Source organism: Pelophylax lessonae (assembly GCF_965119305.1).
Source record: "Pelophylax lessonae genome assembly, chromosome: 4".
Lineage (NCBI taxonomy): Eukaryota > Metazoa > Chordata > Amphibia > Anura > Ranidae > Pelophylax > Pelophylax lessonae.
Window position 1 is genome coordinate 631610226 of NC_138771.1, and position 12425 is coordinate 631622650.

The 12425-nt window shown below is 42.8% G+C and overlaps 1 protein-coding gene across 1 annotated transcript in view; it reads right to left on the reverse strand.

The window, feature by feature from the left end:
• LOC309552863 (uncharacterized protein) overlaps window positions 1-12425 on the reverse strand; it is a gene marked incomplete at its 3' end in the record, with an annotated part of 268170 nt that overhangs the window by 213341 nt on the left and 42404 nt on the right. Inside the window, exon 3 of the mRNA XM_082253774.1 lies at window positions 706-1002. Within this exon, the coding sequence (XP_082109900.1) occupies window positions 706-1002 (297 nt within the window). The remainder of the gene's footprint in view (window positions 1-705; window positions 1003-12425) is intronic.

Here is a 12425-nt window from a genome sequence, read left to right on the forward strand (position 1 = left end):
TGCCCATGTATGAAAGTAGGGTAACACCATCCCTGCGCTACTGTAATTCTAAGAAAAATTATCTTTTTATTCTGGTTCTGGACATGCTACAGAGCTGAAACTTCAAAGGTACACTTTTTAGGACCCCCTCCCCCCCCCCCAGACACTAAATCCAAAGAAATCTCTTTTTTTTTTTCAATAATTTTTTAAATAATTGGCTCTCTATCAAAAAACAACAATTTTTAAGAACTTTTTTTTGCCTGATTCATAGTCCCTGGGGCATGACCCAGAACCCTAGGGGCATTTATTGGGTTTGAGGGGTTCAAAATTGTGTTTTTTGATTACCGAAGTTCGGGTCCCATTGATTTCAATCGGGTTCTGGAATCCGAACCGAACTTTCGGGAAATTCGGGTGTTCTGGTCGAACCAAACTTTTCAAAAGTTTGATCATCCCTAGTCTCTAACTGGAACCTCAGACAGAACTGTAGAGAAGGATGGGAGCAAGAAGAGGAGTCACTGCTCTAATTCACTTGTGTGTGTAAATTTCAGCTCGAGCTACTGAGCCCTGAAAGCAACTGAATTGATATAACATTAGATAAAGAGAAACCGGAAAGTAAAATGTCACATTTACCTAACAAAAAAATGATATATATAAATAGAATGTGTCACTTCCACTTGAAAAATGAAAAACAATAAATAATGCTTTTAAAATGACATAAAAATGTACCTATAATTTGAAGATACGGTCCAAGATGTTTAGATGATATTTTGTTATTGCTTGTAGAAGTTTCTATTGCCCACCAATAGGATCCTCCATGTTTACGATTCACTTGATTTATTTTGAAGGATAAAATAGAATCCTTAAACAAGCAGCTTTCTGTAGGTGTCTCCCGTCCTATACGGCAGGCAGTAATGCTGGGTAAAGTATTTATATTCCTATTCCTAATACGACTGAGAAGTGTCACATTTTCTCCAGGAGCAGCAAAGATAATCGGAATCGTCTCCACATCGGGTTCATGTTCACCTGATGGATTCAACAAAATTATGTAATTATTGAGCAATGTACAGAACAATAACAGCAACTTCTACTGGAATGGTATTTATATTAAATTTGAAGGTTAACTCCTTAACGCCTTTACCCGATGCCCCTTTAATCACTTCTGGACCGGGCCTTTTTCTGACACTTGTTGTTTACAAGTTAAAATCAGTTGTTTTTTTTTGCTAGAAAATTACTTAGAACCCCCAATCAGGACAGCTCCTCTTTAATGTGAGATCTGGGGTCAAAAAGACCTCAGATCTCTCATCTACACTAAAAAACAAAAAAAAAAGTCTCTTTTTTTCCATTATGAAAAAAAAAATGGGCTCTTTAAGGCCGTTGATAGGAAGCGACGTTTGACGTCGCTCCGGTCCTCCAAGGCCATAGAGTCAAGTGGGGGTCATCTTGCCCTCACTCAACTTGTTGCCTGAGAGGAGAGCGGACCGGATCGTTTTCCCCGCTACCGACAGCTCCGGTAAGCGGGGAAAATGACCGGGAAGCGACAGGAGGGGGAGCACCTCTCCTGCCTCCCATAAGGGTGATCCCGCGGCGAATCCGCCTCTGGGATCACCCTTATGTTAAAGCATACTGCCCGCCGTTTAAAAAAATACCGGGGTTATGGCAGCTATCTGCATCCCTTTAGATGTGTTCCTATTGGGAGTATCTCACCAAAAATTACATTTTTGTTGCAGGGGATGCCAGAAATCTGACTTGTATCTTAGTGCAGACTTCTGGGAAAATTGGTGAGCCAATCACAGAAGCAGGAAATTATGTTTTGGGGGGTGTGGTCAGCAGTGTTGGAAGTAACTGCGTTTAAGTAAACGGCGTTACTTAACGCAGTTACTTTTCAGGGTAACGAGTAATCTATCAGATTACTCATTGTCTCCCTGTAACTCCGCTGCCGCTACTTCCGGCTGCGTTACGCCGTTACCGCAATTACATCTACCGCCACTAGATGGCAGTAGATGTAATTGTATTCCCCCTCTCCGAGTCCTCTATGACCGCTGTCCGCGGTCCTGGAGAGAGAAGAAGAGGAGGTGACTCATCGAGTGAGTCACGTGACGTCACGCGGCGCTGTCTCACAGACACGGCAGCAGCAGAACAGCGCGCCAGCAGCAGCAAGAGGAGAGGACAGGGGAGAGCGGGCATAGAGTCCGGCGGCGCTCTGATTCCTACCCAGCCAGGTCCAGTGCCAGTCTGCCAGTGCCAAATAAAATATAATACAAGTACAGTCAGCAACAACAAGTACTAGTCTAGTCAACCAGTGGCAGCAGGGCTGTAAGTTACAGACCAGAGACCAGCACTCCAGCACAGTCAGTTTAAAAACGATATAGTCCAGCCCAGGCCAGGAGGAGACTAGTCCACCACACCACAGGGCAGTAGGGCACAGTGGGCAGCAGCCAGCAGGAAGACCACCACCAGTCCACCAACGAGTCCAGTCCAACACACACAGCCAGCTCAGAGGAGGAGAGAGGCACAGAGACAGGCAGGCCTGAGGCCTGCAGGAGGAAGGATCCAGAGGGACCCGGACAACAGTGTGCCTGCCAGACCAGAGGCCACACCACCACCAGCAAGCCCAGCACAGCAGGTAACAAAAAAAAAAAAAACTCACAGACAGTCAGGACTCAGACCCCCCACCAGCCACCACCACCCACCAGCCACCTTCCACACCACCACCAGTGTGCCACGTCACCACCAGTGTGCCAAGCGCCCACGCCACCAGCAGCCAGGCACCTGCCCGCCACCACCAGTGTGCCGCCCAAGTCACCACCAGTATGCCAAGCGCCCACGCCACCACCAGTGTGCCAAGAACCCACGCCACCACCAGTGTGCCACGCCACCACCAGCCAGGCAGCTGCCCCCCACCAGTGTACCACACCCACATCACCACCAGTGTGCCACACCCACGTCACCACCAGTGTGCCACACCACCACCAGTGTGCCACGTCACCACCAGTATGCCAAGCACCCACGCCACCACCAGTGTGCCATGCCACCACCAGCCAGGCAGCTGCCCCCCACCATTGTACCACACCCACGTCACCACCAGTGTGCCACACCCACGTCACCACCAGTGTGCCACGCCACCACCAGTGTGCCACGTCACCACCAGTGTGCCAAGCGCCCACGCCACCACCAGCCAGGCAGCCGCCCACCACCAGTGTGCCGCCCACGTCACCCCAGTGTGCCAAGCACCCATGCCACCACCAGTGTGCCACGCCACCACCAGCCAGGCAGCCACCCACCACCAGTGTGTCACACCCACGTCACCACCAGTGTGCCACGCCACCACCAGTGTGCCACGTCACCACCAGTGTGCCAAGCGCCCACGCCACCACCAGCCAGGCAGCCGCCCACCACCAGTGTGCCAAGCGCCCACGCCACCACCAGTGTGCCACGCCACCACCAGCCAGGCAGCAGCCCACCACCAGCAGCAGCCAGCCAGTCCAGGCAGCAGCAGATACCAAAAAAACATAACATAATATTTATTTTTTATATGTTTCTATGCATATCATTCATATCTATGGCAGGCTGCAATCTATTGAGTTCGGTTAAAATAAATACCAAATGTTCTAAAATACTGTATATAGTGTTTTTATTCTTCAATCAGTTAATATAAACATCTTTGCTATTAAAGATGTTATAGAACGTAATTGCATTATAGAATATTAAAAAAAAAGTCACAGTTACTTTGCTGAGTAACTAATTACTTTTTCTATGTGGTAACTGAGTCAGTAACTCAATTACTTTTTGGGAGAAGTAATTTGTAACTGTAACTAATTACTTTTTTAAACTAAGATGAGCAACACTGGTGGTCAGTATATATTCAGTGTACAGAACAGCTCCAGGTGGCCATATTGCATTGCATTTTCAGAAAATGACAACAGCTGCAAATTGAAAAGGAAAGGTCATTTTTAATAACATTCAATTACAATATGATTTGTGTCGTAATTGTATACGCTATATTGTTTTTTCTTTATTTGCTATTTTTTTTTTCCCAACGAAAGTTGAGTTACCCTTTAACGTCCAAGGACCGACGTAAATACACGGTGGGTGGTCCATAAGTGGTTAAGTGAGTTTTCATGATGGAAGGTAGTGTTGCATCTGTGACAAATGTGATCAATGTTATTGGCCCTCTCCCAGCGATATATTGCTTTTATTTACCTTTGCATTGGTACATAAGGGCAGTGTCTGATTTCCCATGGCTTTTGTTTAACAATAGTCTCCTTAATAGCCCTACAAATGACCAAAATTGAAAAAATTAACCCCCCCGCCCTCCATAGTTATCATATAACTTATAAATAAACATGATGCTTAAATAATCAAATATCTTATTTATTTATAAAGAAAGTCGAGATGCTAACATAAAACACAAAAAAAAAAAATACTACAGAATATATAAAACACAAAAACAGATGATATTTTACCTATGGTCATCCTCAAAATGCTGTGTGTTGGAGCTCAATGGAAAAGTGAACGAACTCTCGCTGGCCATTACCTTTTAACCACTTGCCGACCACCCGCTGAAGATTTACTGCGGCAGGCTGACTCAGCTGCGCTAACCGACGTAGGGGTACGTTGGCTTGTGGAAGCGGTCCCAGGCGGCGTGAATGCCGATGCACGGGACCGGCGCCACTGATTACAGCCAGGCACCCACGAACGCTCCCCACGGAGAGAGAACGCCGGTCTGCTGTTATAAACACAGCAGACCGTTGTTTTCTCTGAAATGATCACAGAGTGTCTGTGATCCTCCTATATAGGATCACAGGTCTCTATGATCGTTTCACAAGTCCCTCCCCCACAGTTAGAAAACACTCCCCTAGGCTCACACTTAACCCTTTGATCACAACTATGTTAACCCCTTCCCTGCCAGTGTCGTTATTACAGTAACAGTGCATATTTTTAGCACTGATAACTTCAATAATGTCACTGGTCCCCCCAAAAGTGCCAAAAATGTCAGTTAGGTGTCCGATCTGTCTGCCGCAATGTCGCAGTCCCGCTAAAAATTGCAGATCGCCGCCATTACTAGTAAAAAACAAATAAAAATTAAATAAATCTTTTCCCTAGTTTGTGCTGTAGACGCAATGACTTTTGCGCAAACCAATCATTATACGCTTATTGCGATTTTTTTTACCAAAAATATGTAGCAAAATACAAATTGACCTGAGAGGATGAAAAAATTAGATTTTTTTTTTTTTTTTTTGGGAATGTTATATAGCAGAATGTGAAAATATTATTTTGTTTTTCAGAATTGTCGCTCGTTTTTTTATTTATAGCGCAAAAAATAAAAATTGCAGAGGTGTTCAAATACCACCAAAAGAAAGCTCTATTTGTGGGGTAAAAAGGACATACATTTTTTTTAGGTACAGGGTCCCATGACCGCGCAATTGTTTGTTAAAGTTAACACAGTGCCGAATCGAAAAAAATGGCCTGATCATTAAGGCAAATCCTTCTGGTCCAGAAGTGGTTAAAATACATTCAGACACAACCCACAACCACACCCTTTGCCCGTCCATGTAGTCCTTCTCTGTCCAGTAAAATGCCATGAGAGGCCGTCCTTCCTAATCACCAGGAAGTATATTCTTCCCCTGACCATCTCCCAGGAAGTATGTTGCAATCTCAACCAAGTGGCAGCATTAGTCCATGAACCAATGCTGTGACCCAGGTCATCTTCCAGTAACAGTTGGCCTTTGATGTTGATGTGAAACGGGAAATAAGTCAAATTAATTCGCACCTCCCCAGGAGGTCTTAGCTGATGCTCTTCTACCCCCATACATCACATTAGGAAGCCTATGCGAGAACATCCTTTCGGAGATGAAGTTCCATTTATACCTCCTTGTTACAAACACCCTGCTGGGTAACCTTGCTAAACTGGTATTCCAAAACAATGATTTCCAACATAGACCAATTGCCTTGATCAACCAGGCAGTAAAAATCCAGAAATACATGATAATAAAACATGTTGCCTTCCAACAGCAAGCATTAGTATCTGTGTGATTGGGCAGGACAAAAAAAAAAAATGCAACTATTGTTTCTCGGTCTTACTACAGGTACAAAGAACAAATAACGCACACATTGGTATTGCTGCAATTGAATGAATTTACAACATTTAAGAATAAATGTCCAATTTGATGCTCAAAGGCCAAAAACTATCCCAAAAATGGTGCTATAAAATCACTGCCAACCATGTGATGCTCCACATGCTCCATCACCTCCAGGTGCACAAACCTCTTACCAGAGAGGGAGGACCTCTATATTATAGGAGGTCAATACTGTCTGTATAGGATAGACCAACAATCTCAGCAGGAGAAGCTTACTGTAAACAAATCGCACCTAAAACCACTAGGTGGCTCCAATTGCATCAGGAAGGCTCACAACATCTCATCAGCTCAGCCAATAGTAAAGCTCAGAGAAGGAAGAAAACAAAACAAAACCTACCGTGTATTATATTCAAACAAGGAACTTACAGTATTTGTGAAAAAAAGGTACTCACAAAATAAACAGCAGAAACAAGCAGAATACCGGCATTGTCACATTGAAATCGGCGTCACAAATAAGGTCTGTCCCCTGAAGATGTTCCCTGGCAACAAAATGCCAGACTATATTTATCTTCTATAATATAGGAGGTCCTCCATCTATGGTAAGAAGTTTGTGAGCATCACGTTTGGCAGTGATTTTATAGAACCATTTTTGGGATAGTTTTTGGACTTTAAAGCGTAATTCCACTTTTGTTGAGAAAAAACATTCCCTTCTGGGTGATCTCTGTACATTATAAGGATTTTAACAAACTTTGTTGCAGATTCCTAATTTTTGTTATTCTGAAGAAATCATTGTTTGTTCCTCTGTGCTCAAATGGGAGTGGTTTCATAATTATCTATCAGCTGTGGCAGCTGCAGGGCTCTAATAAGGAAATATGCTGGGCTTGCATCCCTTTAGACATGTTCCTATTGAGAGTATCTCACCAAAAATGACATTTTTGTTGCAGGGGATGCCAGAAACCTGACTTTTATCTTAGTGCAGTCTTCTGGGAAAATTGGAGAGCCAATCACACAAGCAGGAAATTATGTTTTGGGGGTTGTGGTCAGTATACATTCTGTGTACAGAACAGCTCCAGGCAGCCATATTGTATTGCATTTTCAGAAATTTACAACAGCTGCAGATTGAAAAGGAAAGGTCATTTTTAATAACATTCAATTGCAATACGATTTGTGTCACAATTGTATACGCTATATTGTTTTTTCTTTATTTGCTTAACCTTAAGGGCCCTTTCACACGGGCGCTCCGTATGTCCGCAAATCATCCTATTTTTTTGCGGATGATTTGCGGACATAATGTAAGTCAATGGCATTGCGGATTTTAGCGGAATACCATCCGCTGACATCCGATTTTCTTCCTTTCAGTTCTGTTCTGTTTTTTGGAACGGAACAGAACCCTATTTTTCCTCTGTGTAAAAAACGGAAAGGAAGGAAAATCGGATGTCAGCAGTGTCATCCGCTGACATCCGCAATGCCCATAGACTTACATTATGTCCATATATCATCCGCAAACGGATGGGATGATATGCGGACATACGGAGCGGATGACACAACTGTAATCTGCTCCGTGAAAAAAAAAAAAGCATCGGAGTGGATCGCAATGTGGACCGCTCTGTGTGAAAGAGCCCTTAAGCATTAAACTGGACATTTATTTATGTTATATAGGGCCTGATTCATAGTACGGCGAATTGGCGTTTCGGCGGAATTTTGCGAACCGGCGAATTTTTAAGTCTGAAATTGGTATTCAAAGAACGGCGGGCGGAAAATAACGCCAACTGTGAGATTCATTAAGATGCTTCAAGGTTAGAGCGGGACTTAAAAACACGCCAGCTAAAAGCTCGACTAATGTTTTGCCAAATTTTCCCCTGTACCCCTAAAAATCCCAAATCACTGTGGAAGGTGTGGAAAACAATTTGGAGATGACTAGCTTTTAAAAAAATCTCAAAAACTGACTTAGAAAGAGAGATATCTGCAAAAGTGTAAAAAGGTAAAAAAGCTCCTCCAGCCCGAGCTGCGAACGCGCGAATGTGCGCATGCGCAACGCCAAATAGGCTCAAAAAATTCCGCCAGCGCGATTTTGGGCAATATTTTCTTTTAATACCGATTGAAAATCCGCTGTCTCGCCCATAGAAAATGGAAAAAACCGGCGGAATTGGAAAAACATGCACACTTCCAACAAGGGATCCCTTAGTAAACACCATCACATTCCATACACCTTTCCTGCTAACTCAGAAATCATAACAGTGAAATCTACAGTGTTTATATCGAACCTCCACATTATCTGAAAAATACCACAAAATATTACATTGGGGAATGGGTCGTCAGATAGAACAAAAATAGATGGAAAACATATTTCAAAGAAAGATTATTAGCATTTCACAAATATCAAGGAAATGTCACAATTTTGACAATATTCTATGTGTTTACAAAGAATGTTTTTCTAAAATATAACATTTTCTTCCATATGGGTATGGCCAAGTGTTAGCATTTGACTACCCATGTAACTGAAGGTATATATATATCCCCATACTTGGCTAATTAGCAAAGTATGCCCAACAAACAAATATAGCTTTAGCTCACTCACAATATTGCTACATATTCACCTATGTGGCATCTTTTGTATTTTGGTCATGTCTTTAGATAAAAAGTTTACTGATACACATGCCTTTTTCAAACATGAGCAAAATTATTGATGTAAACATTTGGAGGTTTGGAGACCTCCAAGTGTTGCCCATACAGAGGGCTCCTTCTGGATTCGAACTTACAAACCTACAGCAGGAAGGCAGACTCCCTAATCATTGTGCTATTTCTCAGTCCTTACTGCCATTAAACAAGCTCATGTCCTCTTGTGAGCGTTGGGTGTTTTTCTCATGCTGTCAAAATGCTCACATGGGAACAGGGGCCATTGAACTGAATAGGATTGGACTTTTTGGCTGTTTTGGGAGTTGATCCTTGAGCTGTACAAATCCCCCCAAACGCCCCCAAACGGGCTATGTTCACATGTAGGTGTTGTGGTCTGTTTGTGGGGCTTTTTAACGTTATTTCATATAAAAATGCCTTGCCAAAAAATGCATGTCAAAACGCCTGGGAAAACGCCAGCAAAAACGCCCATAAGAACGCCTGATATAATTGCCACGCCAAGATTAGGGATGTTCATGAGTGATGAGTCAGATTGTTGGCTTACATATCTGTTCAATGTGTTTCAATTGTTTCCCTAAATATATATCTCGCTCTCTCTCGCTCTCTCATGTAATTGTATGTATTCCTGTATCTAAACCTTCTAAATAATGACTAGCAAACTTGAAGAGAGAATTTTCTCAATTCACATTTCTATTTCCCTTTTTTTCCCAACTGAGCATGCTCCAAAACACACAGGACACACACAGTTAAATTTTTGCCTGGGAGTAACCATTACTGGGTGTATCTTTCCCTTGATTATATATCGGTCACTCAGACGGGAGTAAAGATTTGGCCTAGCAAGAGGTCAAATATATTGTGTGTCACATGCTTTATAGTTAAAATTTGGGGTCCTTTGTTATTTATGGAGGTTGGATTTTGCTGTGTTGTCTGTTATGTCCAAAGACACATAGCACACTTGACTCTCTCTCTCTCTGTAAGTATTTTTTGGTGTTAACATAATTGTGTATTGTTCTGTCAATCTGCACATGTATCTGCTGATTATGGGCTCTTTGTTGATGTATATGCTATAAAAGTTTTACAAAGTGTGTTTTGCTTTAAAATATTCAATTCTGTGGATTCAATGGTATACTGTGGAGACTGTGCCAAAAATATGTCATGTGAAATCTTTGAGCTGTGTATTGTCTTTGTAATAAAGAGCATGTTTCAAATGTTTTTTTTAAATGTCTTCATGTGTCTAAATAAAGTTTTCTGGTGTCCACAAATGTATGTTTTGTCTATTTGTTAGATATGCTTAATGGTTGTGTAAGGTGATTATTTTTTGCGAATTCGCTAATATAAAAAACTGCGTTATCACATTTTTAAATGCAACCGGAAACGAAACTGTTTTTGGGTGCACACGTTTCCGGAAACAGTACAGTTCGTTCGGCAAGTCAATTCATAATGGCTCCTGCGCTCTTTACCCGTGAGATTGTGGCATTTATCTGTAAGGTAAGAAGGAGGAGGGGGGGTGAATGTGCGAGATGGGGGGGATGGTGGCTGGGGGGGTGTCGCTTATCTAGCGGGTGTGCAGTTAACTTTTGGTCTGCAGATCTGCACATGCACGTTCTGCCTATTAGACATGAGATAGAAGCTTCCTGTATAGAAAGTTCCTAGATGTGAACCTGTTCCCTACTCTATGTGTATATGTATATATGTATATATATATATATGTGTATATGTGTATATATATATATATATATATATATATATATATATATATTTTTTTTTTTTTTAAATTTTTCCATCAAAAGAAAAAGGCATTTATGCCGAAACATGTAAAGAGGACTTGGTCAGCCCAGCTGTTTTACATCTTATATGCCTGTCTTTCACGGATGTCTGTAAGTGTATCATCTTTATTGTTATTAAATTGATTTTAGCAATATTACGCTATATGTCCCTCCATTTTTTTCGGTTTTACCACCCACCATGTGGAAGGGGAATCTCTGAACTATTCCATCTACCGGAGATTTGCATGGTTGCCATTGGAATCGGTGAAAAATCTGTGGGGACACTCCATCATTTTTAAGCCTGTTTGACTCCTACACTATATGGTGTTTTGGGGTCCCATCCATCTGGTGAGCGCAATATATTTCTACCTTCACTGGTGACGGGATTTGCTGCACTTATATATGATTTGCACCATTATATATTGGACTTTTTCTCACCATCAATTGTTTACGTTACTTGTGGAATGTTTCCTGCGATTGGACAATTTATTTTGTTGGGAATTTTTTTCTTCTAGCGCTGCACATATTTTTGTATTTATTGATTTATCACCCTCCTTAGTTCAGTGATTGATGTCAGCTGCTTACATTTTTTAAGTTAGCGCAATAATCTCTATTTTTATTCTATTTTGGACATACTTGGACTCAAACATACACTGCTCTTTCCACAGCTCCTCCTCCTCTGGGGGTATGATAGGGTGAACATGCATCTTCACCAAAAGCACAAGATGATGTGTCGTGTCCGGATGAGGCTGCGGCGGAGATTCATGTTCCAGGCTCGGGTGGTGGATCTGCAGCGGGCCTGGAGTGATGCCAAAAGGGGATCACCCAGGCTCCTGCTAAAGGCTGTTGAGCAAATCTCCGGTAAGTAAAAATATACATTACATGTGACCAGATAGGTTACAATTTTTTGGGTAGGTGGACATGTGTTTAGGTATGCAACAACACTAATACCAACACCCCCCCCCCTCCCCTCCCTCTCGCTCCTACCTTTCCTACCTCCATCAAGTGTCTCTTCACAACCTTTAATACTACTATGTACATTCGTATTTTTTATGTTTCTTTTTTCTCTTCTGCTTCTAGCCAAAGCGGACGGCCGGCACCCTCTTGTGCTTTTGGTGAAGAAGGGGAGGAGGAGGACGACCACACTTAAATACGCCTTCCGAGACAGCGAGCCATTTCAGCAGCTCGAAATTGTGGATCGTAAGTAGAAAAAAATAATTTTAGAAATTTCAAATCTCTAATCACATTTTACAGAGCCCCCTTTACATCAGAGTCTCCAGACTTACTACATTGTAAGAGGGAAGTGTGAAGACTCTGATGTAAGGAGAGTTCATGGAACCATTATTTGAGGGGGGAAGCTGGGGACTCTGGTGTAAAAGGGAACTCTGTGGTCACCAAAGCTCCCCCATACATCTGAGCTTACAGAGACCCCCTTACACTTCCCTTCCTCAGTCCACCACAGTCAAGGGCACAACAAGTCCCACTGCAGAAGGCTACCTGCTTGGACTTGTACTGCTCTCTGTAGGGGACTGAGGAACTACTGCCTGCTATGCTAAGACTTGTAGTGCCCTCTGTTAGGGACTAAGGATTCCTCAGTCCTCAACATTCTAGGGCAGTATAAGTCTCAGCATAGTGGGCTGTCATACCTCAGTCCCTCACAGCTCGGGGCAAAAACAACATAGTTAAACATCTAAAGGACAACTCCAAACAAAACTACCAATAATGGACACAGTCCATATGCTATATAATTTCAAAGACCCGCTACCACTCACCTTCCACCTCGGGTGCTGTCATTGTGTAGGGCAAAGGGCTCCATCTACACCATGTTTGGCTTTCAGGTCAGATATGCAGGACTTGCTCAGCTCCACTCTCTTCCCTGGCAATTGACTCTGGCGTCATTGGGGGTCTTTCCTCCTCTAGAAAACACCCAGGGGCCCTCTCCTTGTCCCCCAGCCACCCAGGGCCTTCT